Below are 16,945 nucleotides of genomic sequence, written 5' to 3'. Positions count from 1 at the left end.
CCCCCAATAGTCGACTAACCATTAGTCGACTACAAGAAGCTTGGTCAACCAAAATTTTGTTAGTTGCTTAGTCGCAGAAAAAAAAAAGTAAAAATCCACAGGCAAAGTAACGCAGTCCGTGACGGACAGATCGTTAACGGCTGGTCTATGGTAATACAGTACATCGGGCAGGACATCCAAACACTCGCCTATCATTCATCGACCTCAAATACGGCTTATCATCTAAAATATGTAAGTATTAGTAACTTTACATGGCCGCTCAATCTAATGTTAACCTAGAGAAAGGTGTGCTATTGAAGTGTCTATGGAGTGTGGAAGCTGAGCAGTAGCTCTCTGCAGGACAGATGGAGGCACCAGTGCAGTCACTTGATCTTAAAATACTCCCTCATTTTGGTCATACAGATAAGAGTAATACATCTTTCAAATCTGTAAAGACTCTACGTTTATATTTGTGTGCACTCACAATACCGTACTTTTGTAAAATAATGAAAGCAAACAAGATGCGCTTTCTGCCGTCTCGGTCTCTGTGAACTTGAGCGTGAAACTCGTGTATATCTTTGCCTTACAGACATTAAAAAATATATCTATAGAGATCGAAATGTCTACTTTTTCAAATGAACCAATTCAAATGGAAAACAAATATTCTCAGATTATGTAATCCGTATGAAACATGTATACAGGTGCATCACTACTGCAGAGATGACGAGTCAGTGTCGCGACTTCATCTCTTAAGCCGAAAACAAAGAAAGCACTAGTTTTTCAAATTATTAAAATGTTAATGCAGCCTCCTTATGGTTTTTCCCTGACACATTAATAATCATTACTTCTGCCGGTGTGCTGTGGCAAGCTTTATGTGTGCGCTTGAGTGCTTATTAGGCAATGTAGGCAATTAAAGGCTCATTATAATGATTTAAATGGTTTATTAATAAACGTGCGATTAGTTGACTTAGTTGACTTTTCCATGGCGCACTTGAAGCGTTTGGAAAACACTGACTTACAGAAATCTAATCAGATACACTCTTTTGTAGTTGCTGATGAAGCATTTATTAATGAATGGTTTAGTTCTTTATGAGTCATACATTAACTCAAGATTATCAGTGCATCAGTGAAGCATAAATGAATGCATGTTAGTTCACTCATATTGTAAAGTGGTACTGAAATTTGATTGGGTGTTAAAGTAAAAACTTTCAAGTTTCTCATAATACTAATATGTAAAAGACAAAATTGCAAAATGTAATGTAAATGCACATTCAGAGATGATGCCATGACTTACCAAAGTTGTTTGGTGAATAAACTGTTATTTCCTAAGTAGCAGGGCTTGAGAGATTGCTGAAATAAACATGAAATGCAAATAACAGGGGAGAAGATATATCATGGAAGAATGAACCACCAAGCAGAAAATGAATCAATTGCACTCTTTTCCAAAAATCTTTTCCCCATTACCTTCTATAATGATCAAATAAAAAAAACCCCTGATAATTACCATTTACGTGTTGTAAAATTGCATATAACCAAGTTTGAATACTGCATTTATACAGTACACTTCAGATCATCACAGCCATGGAGAAAAGTGACAAGTAATGGAAGATCAAGTGGAAATCAGAGGCTCTGTAATGATATATGATATCTGAGGGTATTTCGCTGGCTTGGTTTTTGGCCCACTTGTCCCCTCACACTGCAAATGGTTACTATTCAGAGTGGTTGAGAGTGATCACCGTTATCCATCCATTCTTTCAGCTGGTCCCATTAGAGCTCACCAGAGCAGAATTATCCACTCAGCTGTGGTTTTATGGCAGGTGCTCTTCCTGTCATAACTTGTGCAACCCCAGTGCTGGGACACAATTTTTCAGTGTCCAATTTATTTGCATGTCTTTGAGGGAATTCAGAGCACCCTTGTGCCCATCCCACGCTGACTAGGGGAGAACGTGTAAAGGGCTTCCTGGCTCAGCCAGGACCCAAACCACTGATTTCCTTGCTGTGAGGCAACACCCACTGAGCCACTATGCTGTCCTTTATCATGAATGAAAAAAACATTCAGAATCAGAATTATCTTCTTTGCAAGTACTGTGGGTATACATGCGTGAGGAATTTGTCTTGGTGTATTGTGCTTAACAATGACAGTTAAATACAATAAATAATAAGATAAACAATCTGCAATTTAACCAATTTTAGTCATTATGGGAGTGGTGTCTTCCAAGATGGCAATGCCCCATCCACAGGACTCGATGGGTTAACTGAATGGTTTGATGAGTATAAAAATGATGTGAATCATGTGTTATGGCCTTTGCAGTCAACAGCTCTCAACCCAGTTGAACACCTGGGAGATCTTGGAGAGATGTCTTTGAGTGCTCTGTTCCACCATCATCAAAACACCAAATTAGGATATTTCTTTTGGAAGAATGGTGCATCCCTTCAAACTGCTTGACACAGAAGTGATTAAAAATAATAATTCAAGGTGCATAAAAATAATATAGAGAAATAAATCAGAAAATAAAAAAGAATATAGGAATAAAATGATGTAGTGTAATCACTAGAATGCAGCACAGTGCTCAGTCATAAAATGCACAGCTAAACAGATGTGGTTTTAGTCTGGATTTGAATGGGACTACTGTTGGAGCACACATAATCTATTCTGGAAGCTTGTGTAGCGTAACAGCTAAATGTTGGTATTAAGTGAATACTTGGTAATATTCTGTCACGAGCAGCCAACAGAACCCAAATGCACAACAGCCAGGTAGCACAAAAAAGACCTTTATTAAACAAAGAAACAAAAACAAAACAAGGCAGGGCAAAACTTAACTGGCGCACATGAAAACAGCCAGGAGAACCACCACCAATGACATAAACGATGACGAACCAACACAGGACTGCAAACACAAGGAGAATAAGTAGGGCAGGTAATTAGGGACAACAGGTGGGACAACTGAACCAATAAACAGATAACAAGATGGGCGGGGTCAGACAAAAGACAGGAGAAAGCACATGACACCAAACAAACACGACACAAGCCATGTGCTTTCACCAACACACAGTGTCCTCTGGTGGCCATCCTGGGCACACCAGCTGAAGACTGTGGCTGCGTTCGAAATCGCATACTACCCTACTATATACTAGGCAAAAAGCAGTAGACGAGCAAATATGTATGTTTGAATCTTAAGTATTCATAAAAGAGTAGGTGAGAATTAGTAGGCGAGTGCACTAATTCTCGCGAGATTTGGACGTACGTATACTTAAGTTGCGTTCGAATATGCCTACTTACCTACTATATAGAAGGAGAAAAGAGTACGTGAAGAAAGAAGTACGCTCGAAACCGCAGTATTCATAAAACAGTAGGCGAGAAATCCCCGGATGTCCTACTGCTTCAGCCCAGATTCTGGAGTGCTCATCGATGGATACTCTTCTATCCCAAAAGCCCACCCGAGAGGATACGTCATCATCGAACAGGACGGAGAACAGCGACGAGGGTGTTTACAAATATGAGTATTACAAACCAATGGCTGTGTTCGAAACCGCATACTTCCCTACTATATAGTAGGCAAAAAGCAGTAGGTGAGCAAATAAGTATGTTTGAATCTTAAGTATTCATAAAAGAGTAGGCGAGAATTAGTAGGTGAGTGCACTAATTCTCGCATGATTCGGACGTACGTATACTTGTGTTGCGTTCGAATTTACCTACTATATAGTAGGAGAAAAGAGTACGTAAAGAAAGAAGTACGTTCAAAACCGCAGTATTCATAAAACAGTAGGCGAGAAATCCCCGGATGTCCTACTGCTTCAGCCCAGATTCTGGAGTGCTCATCGATGGATACTCTTCTATCCCAAAAGCCCACCCGAGAGGATACGTCATCATCGAACAGGACGGAGAACAGCGACGAGGGTGTTTACAAATATGAGTATTACAAACCAAAAACACGGTTCCCTGTGTTAAAATCACATTTGTTGAACTACTGTAGAGTAAACTGTTCAATTGTTGAAGGTGTAAAGAGGCTAAACAGTATAGTATATTTGTGATTTTGCTGTAAAAACACGTTTTATTATGTATAGCGAACAGGGGAGCTCCAGTAAGCACACATACATCACCAAAGTGAATTTACATAAACCATATACATCTTAAAGACGATTACTAAATGTCTATTTAATATCTGACAGGAAAATGTTCTAAAAGAATTACAGATGAGCACATCACAACATGAAAAGACATCTGAGTGATGAATGTGTGCTATTATGTAGTAGAATTCACTGTTGTCAACACTGCTTTAGATTAATATAAGTAATGTAAATAAACAAATCTACATAGAGTAACTTAGTTATCTATTTCATTTGTCCATTAGTACTGTTGATAAATTGAGGAACATTTGTGTTGGCTAAAAAGTGAGTTAACATCAACAACTACCTCAACATGTAAATGCAGTATTGAGCACTTGTGTTGGATAAAAAGCTACTTAACACATCATCAACTACCTCAAAATGTAAATGTAGTTTTGAGCACACAAATCTCAGAGGTAACTTGACTCTTGTCTGGATGTTACAGGGACAGTTGAGACACACGTGTGTTTATCCGGTGCAGAGTGACTGATGAAGGAATGCTGCCATCAAAGGCTTTGAGTGAGTACACTACAGAAATGAATAAAACATATTTTAAATCTTAAGTTGTAGTTCATTTTAATTATTGTAATTTCAAACATAGATATTACCGCACTTTTTTTATTCTTGATTTCTGTGCATTTGATGCAGAGCTTTTGTGGTGGAGCAGGTGACATTTCTGGAAAAAAGGAAAACCTGAAACAACAATATAAAGTAAGATAATTTTGTTACTTCTAACACAGAAATCAAATGACATTGTGCTGTTAAAATGACTGCTTTTGTATTGTGTTTGTGCATCTTTGTATGATCTGAAATGTCTGCAGACTGCTGTGAGCAGTGAGGATGGAGAAGTCCACAGCAGCATCCTGGAAATGTTCCAGTGTCATGAATGAGATGCTCCATCACTCCACCTGCCCTTACTGCCTCATCTGAGCCAGATGTTGCTGTGGTCTCTTCATCCTCAGTGAGCTCAGAGCCAGCGAGAGCATTTAGAGAAAGACCAAAAGACACTGAGGATGTGATTTTGGTCAAGATTGTCCTGCTAGTTTGTTCATACAACATCAGTCAATGAAACCTGAGTTTCAGAAGCTTCAAAAGCATCATCAAATAATGTCATGAAGCTTCTGAAAGTCAGGCTCCATTGACTGATACTGTATGAACAGAAACCAGTGGGACAAACTTAACTAAAATCACCTTTTGTGTTCAGAAAAAAAACACAAGGCTTGAACAGCGTGGAAACAAGTAGATAATGACTGAATTTAAATGTTTGGGTGAACTAACCCTTTAAACCCCCAAATAGAAATTGTATGAAATATATGTAAGCATTTATATTATAGTAGTACCTTGAAGAAATAAACTTTAAGAAATAAGCAGCTTTATTGAGCATTTGTGCCTAAGACACAAAAAGGGATTTACAAAAATCACATTTACATTTCTGCATTTGGCATAGACTTTTATCCAAAGTGACTTACATTGCTCTTATTACAAGGACCCCAAACCCCCTGCAGCAACCTGGAGTAAAGACACACTTGTGGTGACGACTGCGGAGATCAAACCAGCAACCTTCTGCTCATCAGTTCACTACACCACAGAAGTAATGAAGCTATATAAAAAATTAGCATCTAATTGTAAACATATGAAATGCAATTTTGCAAGAAATGGAATGCTAAAAACATAAAATGTAAAATGTTTTACTCTGTGTAAATGTTTTACAGGTAGCTGTGTTCATGGAGAGCAGCACACAAATGTTTGGAGCAGACAGAGTGACAGACAGATTGTCCCGCACATGTTCTCCTGCTCTTCTTCAAGATTGTGTGGTACGGGGGGGCTCATCCTCTCTGTGTACTCAGGCAAAGACAGCCTCGATGTCCCTTTCCCATCCATGATCAGATTCAGTCTGACTGCAGCAATGAGGGACATGATGGACGGCAGAGACAGGTGAAGGTGAACACGGTGGTCAGCTGCTTCATCAGAATAAAGCTGCAGAACTGGCACAGCTGTGTTGAGATGCAGTAGATGTGGGATTCACCGTCTGTAAATACATGTTTGTTAGAATAAGACTGAATAAAGCTTTGTTTCATTTGTCATTGACTTGTATTTATTTATTGTCATGGTTACTTTTATTTATTCTTTTACTCATTTATTCATGTTTCCTGTCGTTGTCAGTAAATAAAATATAATTGTTTCATTAACTTATGCATTAATTCATTACTTGACTGAAAATTGAGATGTATTCACACTTGGCTACAACTGAGATGTATTCACCTCAGCTGCCCGATGTCTCCTTTGTGCAAACATTGCAAACGCTGCAGAATACTGTACTCGGTAGAGTTGTGGAGTTACTGATGCTATGAGGTGATAGTGCACCTGTCCCTCTTCTTTTTATTATTATTACTGTAGAACTTTTAATTACATACAAGCTCAGGGAAAGATGGTTGTATCTTTAACAATGAACAATCATAATATAAGACATAAATATAATGGGTTTGCATACATAGTATGAGAATATATACACAGGAAAAAAGGCACAATTGTTGTTGATGTTGCTATTTATAAGCCTGAGGGATGAAACAAGGAGTTAAATTCAACAAGAAAAAGAGGAAAACAAAGAAGATTTAAGCTGGTTTTGCTTGTGGATGAAATATTTTGAACATAAAATAAAGAAATTAACAACATATTGAAAAGACAACAATTTGGGGTTTTCATAATAAAATATAGTATCTTTAAGGATAAAACTGTGGGTCATATTAGTAGGGTTAAAAATATAAAAATTTTAATCAACCCAAAATGTATTGGTTATACTACAATCACAATAAAAGGGCAGCTGTTTCTTCAACAAGACCACAAAATGAGCAAATTTCATCAACATCAAAATATTTACAGATAGATGAATTTTAAACCTGTTGCTCGTATCTTTTAAGTTGTTGCGCTTGTAACGTCATAGGTCACATGATAACATCAACATGGCGGATGAAGTCCGGATCTCATTCATATTTAACGATGGGCACGGAGAGCTGAGTTAGTTTGTGCAGGAGGAGGTTTGGGATGATGGTGTTAAAGGCCGAGCTGAAGTCCACGAGCAGGATCCTCACATAAGTCCCTGGTCTGTCTAGATGTTGCAGAACATAATGCAGTCCCATGTTAACTGCATCGTCCACAGACCTGTTCCCAGCAGAGGATCCAGCAAGGGTCCAGTGATGTCCTTCAGGTGGGCCAGCACCAGTTTTTCAAAAGACTTCATGACCACAGACGAGCGAGCCACAGGTCTGGAGTCATTAAGTCCAGTAATTTTGGGTTTCTTTGGGACGGAGATTATGGTGGAGCGTTTGAAGCATGAAGGGACTTCGCACAGCTCCAGTGATCTGTTGAAGATCTGTGAGCTTGTTAAGTAAGTACTTATTGAAATTAAGTACCTACTCATTGAGTATGCGATTTCGAACGCAGCCAGTGACATATACTAACTGACTTTTTTTGGCGCTACCAGCTGTTAATTGCATGAATTTTAGTAAGATGCTTTAAGTTGGTATTTCGTGTCCCTCATATGTATGTTTGTAGAGCAGTATGTTATGAATTGCTCCCCAAAGACAGAAACAGCTAAAAAGTTCTCCATAAGACTAGATGTAAGCTAGACACGATCTTCAGCGTGGCGCAAGTTCATCACTAAAAAACGAAATAATTGGTCTGTTCCTTACAAACGTCAGTTGAATGGTTTGATAAAGAATGATTTATACAATTTCTTAAGACTCAGAATCTAGCATGTAAGTCATATGGAATGCTTTTATAATACTCATGTTGCACTTGTTGGTGGTTTTGTCCTATTGCAGCTTAACCTGCATGGCCACTATGAACTGTCATCATATGGAAAACAGCTACCTAAAGATTATTCAAATATATCCATGAATTTTGAACAACAAGAGGGTGAGGGGGGAAAAATCATTTGGGGTGATAATCTTTTCTTTAAGTCCGCATGAAATCAAAATTGACTTTATTTACTTTACTAGCGCACATTGCTAGTCTTGATGTAAACAATTAATCCGTGCAAGTTAATCCGCTGAAAAAAATTGTTTGTCTTCGTAATCTTTAATCAAAATCTGAACATTTACTTCCGCTCTGGAATGGCATTCCTTTTCTGATGACGTCAGTTTGACGGCTTGGGCAGAATATCCTTAAACACACCCCTCCAACTGTTAGGTTGCTATGAGTGAGAGACAGAGAGGAGGAGCGCAAACATAAAACCATGCCCTCTATTCAATATTCTGTTTCAGCTGGAAATACGTCACTACACTGAAATAAAGTCGGCAGCAACTTCCGGTTCACGCGGACTTTAAAGCTGGGTGTGTCTCAAAGCAAGTCAAATTCATGGAAATCCAGTGAGCTGTGAGCATATGATGTTATGCTTTGACTCACAGTGGTGTGCAGCAGTTCTTATCCACCTTATTTTTCAATGCGCAAGTAAGACTTTTTCTGTCAATGTGCGAGACTTCCGGTTCATTAACCGCTGTAGGGAAATAACGTGAAGAATTACAAAGTGCAGTAAACGGCAAAACTGTTTGCACTACAAACCAGTGTGTTCATAAGTAAGATAATACATTAAAATAATATGGTAAGACATACCAGTTTTAATTACCAAGCTGCAAAACGAGCTGTTTTGTACAGCTAAAAATAGCTGGAAGCGGATGACTCCGGAAGCCAGACACATTCAATTTACAAATGGCCACCCGCGCCTGCTCTTATGGGAAAAATAATGTGGATACCACACAAGAAATCTGGTATTTAAAATCTAAACCTGGAAATAACAAACTGTTACGATTGTTGAAAACTGTATATCTTTTAATTTATAATAAGAAATGTTATAGAAAGTATTATTTTAATAAGATATTGTGCTATGTCTGAGTTACTAAGCAGATATTTCTTTGCCATGTGGGCCTGCTTAGTAACTTATTTGTGACACTGACCTGGGCCCGTATTCACAAAACATCTTAGGGCTAAAAGTAGCTCATAACTCGCCGATTTAAGAGAAAATCTTAAAAATAATGGGCGTGTCAATCCTAAATTTAGGACTCCTAAATTTTTGCTCTAAGAGTATTTCACAAAGTGTTTTAGCACTAAAACTAGCTCCTAAATCTGTGAAAGGTTAGGAGTAGTGAAGAGGACTCCTAAGTCACTAAGACCAAGCCACAAACTATCCTAAAACGGCTGTTGCCGGCAATCTGTCTCTGAACGTAAACATTTTAGAAACATTTGATGATAATGAGCTTTTAAAAAGGTATCACCTGTGGATTTGGAGGTTACCACTTTCCAGTGATGTCTGTGAGAAAGGGATATTAACTCGACAAGCTTGCACATGTTTGCCGCCGCGTGCTCAACCCACTCTGCGTGCTTTGCTTATCAGCTCGCCCACATCAGCTATACAGGCATTAATACTGAATTTTAACATTATATTCATTGCATACATATACTTCGTAGACATCCTTAATCTCTAATAACTGCTTCATCTACAGAAGAAGTGAGTATAAGGGTTTTTATGAATCTTTGCAAATCGCCTTTGCTAATAATGTGCTAGTTAGCCAGTTTCGCGGCTGAAGTTTAGTATGCTCCATAGATATATATACCTAGATGCCTCATTACCGACTGTTTCTATGGGCTGCGATACGTAAGCCATCTGCCATTTTTGGAACCGTCTGTGAATCTTTGAGCGCATTGACTGTGTGCGTCTACGACAGCAAGTTATACGCTTGTATATCTTTGAATATTCATTGATTATTATGGTGAATGCGAGATGGCTGACGCGTCAACGTATCTGGAGCGGTCGAATAGGGAATCTACACATATCTATGGTCTGCTCGTCACTCCACGGAAGAGAGGGGCGGAGTCAGCAGAGCTCACTAGCATTTAAAGCAACATGAACTAGAACAGCGTGCTGAAAACAGAGCTGATTTTGACAGGGTAAAAAAGGTGTTTTTTACACTACCATTGAGAAATTTTAACTAAAGTATGTTATAGACTTTTCATTAAGACCCTAAATAATCATATCAACTTGTGTAAAATGGGCATCCGATGACCCCTTTAAGACTTCTTCTATTCCTTAGTAAAAGTTTGTCTCAGCAGCTTTGTGAATAGGTTTTAAGAGAAAACTCTTAGCTAAAAACTTTCACTGCTCTTTAGGAGAACTCTTAGTTGTAAGATAAAATGTTTGTGAACACGGGCCCTGATCTCCATAAAAAGGATTAGTCATTTCTTTTGCTCCCTTTGTAGCAATCAAATGCAAATTTTGGTCTTTCCCATACTGAAATGTTACATATATTACATTTCCATATATGAAATGTTATCATATAAATCATATAAATGTGTGAATGTATGAAACCAATTAGAATCTGGAAACACTTTACGTATAACATAGAGAGAATGTATGTGTGTGATAATAATATATCACCTTATAGGTAACACATGGCAATATCACTCTTAATATAGGGCAATTCACGAGTTTGCACTTACATATAATAGGATTTAGCAAATAATAAGCATATCTGGCGTGCTGTCTTGAAGGAGGGCTCCGAGCTCAGAATATAGCCCGAACCCAGAGAACTCCCCCCACTTCTAGTATGGGATGAGAATAGTTTAAGAGTGAGGCGTTGGGGTGGAGGAGGGATGCCGGAAATCTGTCGTGGGACAGAGGTGAGTTGGCTGTGTGTATATATATATATATATATATATATATATATAGGCTACATATCATGCTAATTAAGTTGATCAATTAGACGAGTTCCACCTGTGCTGAATTGGCTGATTATCTGATCGTGCTCCTCCCGAACCTTGTTAATAAAACATCATTAAATGTAATGTGTTACATTTCCAAAACTAGCCATTTCTTTACTGCCATTCCTTGAATGTGCATTCACAATTAAGGCATCCACAAGACCTTTATGTAGTAGTTAAGCTCAATTTGAGCATTTTAAACTTTAAATTGAAATCCTTAGTCAGTGTTTAACTTTGAAGACCAAAGACTGGATGTCCTGTTGAAAAGAGAGAAACACGCAAGAATTCGGCCAGGCTTATTTGTAGTTATTCAAATATTTCCATTGCTATGTAAAGGCAGACACACACTCCCACACTCACACACATTCAACTATTAACTACCTGAACGTCAGGACTCACTGATGAGCTATAATCTATGCTATTGAAAGTAAGATTAATGATGAAACACTTGAGATGCGCAGCTGTCCTTCTGCTCTCCACATCTGCACAGGTGGGTTGAAACTCAAAGCTTTATTGACACAATTAAGCAAATCAAAGAGTTGGGATTCTGATAAAAGCTGTTCAACCTTTTTACAAGACGGTTACTATAGGTAAAAGTCATTTTGAATTACCGCAGTTTTTAGTTGCTGGAATACTTAACATTTGTGGCTGTTGTTATTTATTACTATATTGGTTTGATCAGCTCAGGTAAAGTGCAATTCTGGGGGAAAAATTTACAAATGTAACCTGAATTGATATAACTTTAAAAGTTCAAATAATATAGCTTGCTATTTTAGCATGCCTGGGGCAGGGCTATTAGTGTAATTGAAGTAATGTGATAAACACAAAGAATATTATATATGCATACTTATAATAATTACTAAAATACTTTTCTTGTTGAAGGCCTCAAGAGATGAGTAAAAGATGCCGTGCTCTGGGGCCAAAAGAACCCGATATATCATCTTAAGTGTGAGTGTGGTCATCTGTGTATTTATATTCTCCCGACCTTCTGTACAAAGACTTCTCTTTGGAGCATGTGCATGTGGTCAGTGCGTGTCAGACATCGCTCATGACACCTGGTTCCAAAAGCGCTACGACCCCTACGCCCAACCCTTACTGACTAAGAAAAACTGCATACTCAGCAACGCCCTCTATTGGTGGTGGCAAGTAAGTGTCTTAGCCGATATAGCCACAATGTTAGGATTCTTTATGCTGTGTCATTACTGGCATTAATTATTACTGTGATACCTTGAAAAAAAAAAAACCTAGTTGCTTGTACCTCTGGAAACCATTGGTTTAAACTTGTAATTTAGCAGAGAAGACAGCTCTGTTAATCATGATTGTTCTTCTGTAATATTTGAACAGAAGCTACAATATAAGAGTAGAGTGAACTACAACGCAGTAACGGAGATGTTATTTGGCATCTTCCCGAATGAAGAAGATTACTCTGATGCTGGTCCAGGCCGCTGCAGAACCTGTGCTGTAGTGGGGAATTCTGGGAACCTCAAAGGATCCCACTACGGTGCGCTCATTGATGCCCATGATCTTGTCATTAGGTGAGTGAGAGAGCTGTTAACTGCATGTGGTCTATAACTAGAATAACCTTTCCATACATTTTCTTACCTGTCTTCTCTCGACATATAGATTGTGCTATAATGTTAAGTTCATCTAAGGTTTGTGTTGTGTTATTAGCATTGCAAGTCACGTACAAAAACAAAAGCTAAATCAACCACAATATAATTGTAATGATAACTTGGTCGGGGTGTTGTTGTATGCACAATAAAGCAAATGTTTATGTTTTACTGTGGAGTGAATGTTTCTGGGCAGTTCTAACTTTGCATAAAGATATTTGCTTTAAAAAGTACATTTAAATAGGAGCCATGGGGTGTATGCTTCTAACATACAATATGTTTCCAAAACACCTGCAAAATCTCACAGGATTGCCTCTGGAAACAGAAACAGGACACGCTTTGGTTTTGTTAACACAGAGAAATTGCAGCTGATATCTGAGAGTGGAATCCAGCCACCGGAGGATGGTGCCTGTATAGACAGAGCATGTCAGAGCCTGCACTAAGCTCCAGAAGGACCAACATGTAGAAGACACAGTCCTCAAAAGACTGTGAAGTGTTCAGAAGAACTGGACTTATTAACCAAATCAGATAGAGAATATGAATGTGTTAGTGTGAAGACAGTCAAGATTAAATTCTAGAACTATAAAAGTCCTGACAAATCGTATGTTCTCACCAAATATAGACGTGTGACACACACACACACACACACACACACACACACACAAAAACTGCCAGAATGAATTAGACTTGAATTAGTGAATGAATAAAAATAAGGTGTACTGCATCAAAGGGCACATAAAACATCTGCCTATATCATTTTGTCAGGATAAATAAGGGCCCAACCGAAGGCTTTGAGCGGGACGTGGGGTCTAAGACCTCTCACCGTATCATCTACCCCGAGAGTGCCGTGGACATGGACAACTCCACTCACCTGGTGCTGATCCCTTTCAAGACTGTGGATCTGCAGTGGCTCATCAGCGTCTTTACGACCAAACACATCGATCGGTGAGACCGGTTTAACAAATGAGCACACATGACGACACTGAATTCAGTTGTGTAAAATTTGTCATTACTTTTACTTTAAAGCATGCTTCATCACTTTTACCATAAAGACATCACTTTATTTCATCAGTGCCTACACTCCTGCTTCAGCCTGTAGGTTTATTCTTATTTTTTATGTTGACCACTATTCACCTTTACATATTTACATACAGTAAATAAAGTTTGCCCTAGAAGCACTGCAATTGTTCAAAATATGCCATAACAGCATCATTTCCTTTCTCTTTAGAACGTATGTTCCAGTGAAACCCAGTATAAAAGCAAACAGGGACAAGGTGAGTAGTCATCAGTCAGTCAGTGCTTCAACATGTTAACCAACCAATAAAACAGCCTATCAGGCATTCACCCAGAAGAAATGTTTGAGTATTTTATGTGAATAATACTTATAAATGTGATTTTGGTGTGATTTATTTTTGTGGCATCAGGTGATGATCCTCCATCCTGGTTTTCTGAAATATATTCAAGAGCGCTGGCTGCAGAAACATGGCAGATACCCATCCACTGGTTTTATTACACTCATATTTGCCTTGCACATCTGTGACCAGGTAAAATGGATAGAATATTAACACATAGATTATTAAAAGAATGCAATACAGCATTCATACACTAGGAAGAGTCTGTAAAAACAGGGCTCAATATACAGTATACAGTGGGTACGGAAAGTATTCAGACCCCCTTAAATTTTTCCCTCTTTGTTATATTGCAGCCATTTGCTAAAATCATTTAAGTTAATTTTTTTTCCTCATTAATGTACACACAGCACCCCATATTGACAGAAAAACACAGAATTGTTGACATTTTGTGAAAAATTTAAGGGGGTCTGAATACTTTCCGTACCCACTGTAGTTATTATATGCATTATGGGATTGAATGATAATGTCCACTATGGTTTCGGACACCACAAATAGTGTACTATATAAGGGTTTAAGGTGTGATTTCGGACACAGCTAAGAAGTCAGGGCAGGACATATTGAAGAGAAAAAAATGCCAAAATAGAATTTTGCTTATCATAGGCCTGCAAAGCCGCATTTGAAAGCTTGGTTTATAGTGCTTGCAGTTCAGGCTTTTGCATGATTATTATGCATGATCACTTTTATATGTCGGTGCTGTTTATAGTGCAGTGGCACTATAATGTTTTGTAATGTTTGAGCTCCTCTATAGTGCTTTCTTTGAAATACAATATTCTGTGTAGAAATAAAATGGGTCGGATGCACAGTGTGGTCTGCACCGAATAACACACATGAATCGTGCCAACTCAAATGTAAACATGTTACTGACACCACATTATCATGTTTTATTTATTTTTATTTTTTTTATTAATTTTTTTTTTAATTTGGGGGGAGGGGCAATGCTTCACATTCTAAAATTTATTATTAGTACCTTTTGAAAGGATACTGCCCAGTGACAGCTTTTGTACCTTTTTTTTCTGAGTGTAAAGCTAACATATTCATACTAATAGTGACAAATTTGATTACATTTCACGGAGACTGTAATTAACACTTTAATATTGGCTGTTAAAATTGTAAAAATATTGGTTGTTTTAAATTCTACCATACAAAAACTCTATTTTCTTCAAATCTAATCTGGATTTCTCAAGTTATCTCTAGCTACATGGCAAAATAGTTATACTCTGTATGAGGGATGGTAATGGTATGACATACCAACAACATATCTACAACTAATATCCTTTATCAATATCCTAACAAACAGAATAGTCTTAAATAATATATCTTATTATCGCCCAGAATATTTTATGTTATGCAAACGGGTTCATCTAGCACACATAGCGATTCCACTGGCTTAAATGCCTTTTAACGTGAAAAAAAAAAAAATAATAAAAAGATTGTATAGATTGTAAAATTAATTACTTCTTGTACTTCAGCTACTCAACATATTAGCTATGCCCTAGGTCTTAGTGCGGAGTCTGCAGACCCATTTTTTCATGACACCAGGTCATGGGTTTGATAAAAATTAATAGATTGAATTAAAAGTGCCTACACAAATGCATAAAGGCACATACTGAAAATAAAATGAGGGAAATCAACAAGAGCTTGTATTATATTTTTCTATGTAATGTTTTAGATCATGCATACTTGTTTCTCTGAAAGACCCAGTACAGTTCCTCGATGTTTTCACACAGGTGCTCTACTCTGACGCCCCACTGCAGACGTGTCCTTCATTCTTGGTTGAACTAATTCTTTAAGTTTGTTAAAACATATACAAATGCAAATGAAGGCTTAGAACTGCTTTGCATTACAGCCTAGGCAATTGCACAGAAAAAGATTACTCCAAGGCACCACCTAGCGTCAAACCAGTGCTAATAATGGTAGAATCGATTTGCATACCCTGTAAAAATTATGATATTGTGGCAAGTAAAGATTAACCTCTAGCACTTTCACAAAGGTTCCATGACCAATTTACATACAAATGTCTATGAATACTAATGAGTTCACATTGATATTTAGGACAAAAGTTATTTGGTTGTAATTTATTTATTTAATTATTTGTTGGTTTGTTTATTTTCTTTTTTTCTTTTTCAGGTGAGTGTATTTGGGTTTGGAGCAGATGAAAATGGAAACTGGCATCATTACTTTGAACAAAATAAGCATCATCATAATACTGGTAATCATGGAGGAAGCTATGAATATAGTATTGCACTTAAGCTTCATGAGAAAAAAAGAATTCATTTGTATAAAGGATGGTGACCATTGCAGTGAATTTCTCTTTTATTAAGTATTTATAACATTATGTATGTTCAAGATATAATGTCATGAACAAAACAAAGGCTATGTACATTATGCGCAGTACTCAGAACCTCCTAAAACAATAAATTTCTCTCAAATGCATTTACAGACACACTAATCCAAAGTCATGTTCTTACGTGAAACTGCTGTCATTAACAGATTCTGAAATGTTGGAGCAGATGTGTACTTTCAATACGCAATTTAGCTGTTATCACTTTCTTCAAATTTCCTTTAGGATTAATTATACTACTGAAGTGTTTCATAAAAAAGAGCAGCAGTTATTTGAAGGAACTGATGGAGTCGAAACATATGAGGATTTTGGAGTGTCCCCTGCACAACTGCTGATAGGTAGAAGGGTGAGAACAAGGCTACCGACGTCAGCTGAAATTTTAAAACCTCAGATCGTTACCAGCTCAGTGAAGCAGTTATTGGAGTCATGTCAAAGGAAACAGAAAGAAAACTAAAAGTTGGGGATAGTGTCATATTTTGGAAGGATGGGACTTGGGACCCAACTTGAGTTATTACTGTAGCTGAGCAACCAAGGTCTTAAATTGTGGAAACATACAAGGGCACAGTTGTTTAAAAGGAACCGTAGGTAAGGGAATGGGAATGGTTTTGCAGGTTGTGGCCACAGACAATTGCTCTCTCCTTATCCTTCCTGATTTGTCTCTAGTTTTGGGTTTTGTTAGGGTCCTTGTCATTACTAAGCATTAGCATGAGACAGTATCTGCAACCCAATAAGGTTGCACAGGT

At 37.7% G+C, this 16,945-nt stretch overlaps 1 protein-coding gene across 2 annotated transcripts; it reads left to right on the top strand.

Moving 5' to 3' along the window:
• The first annotated feature begins 10,963 nt into the window (after positions 1–10,963).
• On the top strand, positions 10,964–16,294 carry LOC107749698 (CMP-N-acetylneuraminate-beta-galactosamide-alpha-2,3-sialyltransferase 1-like). 2 transcript variants are annotated; one of them, XM_016564842.1, is made up of 7 exons: positions 10,964–11,329; positions 11,722–11,985; positions 12,184–12,374; positions 13,215–13,394; positions 13,678–13,723; positions 13,874–13,993; positions 15,989–16,294. In XM_016564842.1, the coding sequence occupies exons 2-7, from the start codon at positions 11,743–11,745 to the stop codon at positions 16,151–16,153; spliced, it is 945 nt and encodes a 314-aa protein (XP_016420328.1). In that variant the 5' UTR covers positions 10,964–11,329; positions 11,722–11,742; the 3' UTR covers positions 16,154–16,294. The 2 variants fall into 2 exon arrangements, with proteins under 2 accessions (XP_016420328.1, XP_016420330.1); XM_016564844.1 differs by lacking the exon at positions 13,874–13,993.
• The last annotated feature ends 651 nt before the right edge of the window (positions 16,295–16,945 follow it).

Source organism: Sinocyclocheilus rhinocerous, unplaced genomic scaffold (genome assembly GCF_001515625.1).
Source record: "Sinocyclocheilus rhinocerous isolate Xijiao unplaced genomic scaffold, SAMN03320098_v1.1 scaffold1804, whole genome shotgun sequence".
In the NCBI taxonomy this organism is placed as follows: Eukaryota; Metazoa; Chordata; class Actinopteri; order Cypriniformes; family Cyprinidae; genus Sinocyclocheilus; species Sinocyclocheilus rhinocerous.
This window is presented reverse-complemented; position numbering and strand designations above follow the sequence as displayed.

What these genes read in the sequence shown, in the direction of transcription:
- LOC107749698 (XM_016564842.1), top strand. Translation starts at nt 11,743, where the DNA reads ATGCCGTGCTCTGGGGCCAAAAGAACCCGATATATCATCTTAAGTGTG. An exon ending in CCCTCTATTGGTGGTGGCAA is followed by an intron (nt 11,986 to 12,183) that starts GTAAGTGTCTTA and finishes ATATTTGAACAG; the next exon opens with AAGCTACAATATAAGAGTAG. An exon ending in TAAAAGCAAACAGGGACAAG is followed by an intron (nt 13,724 to 13,873) that starts GTGAGTAGTCAT and finishes TTGTGGCATCAG; the next exon opens with GTGATGATCCTCCATCCTGG.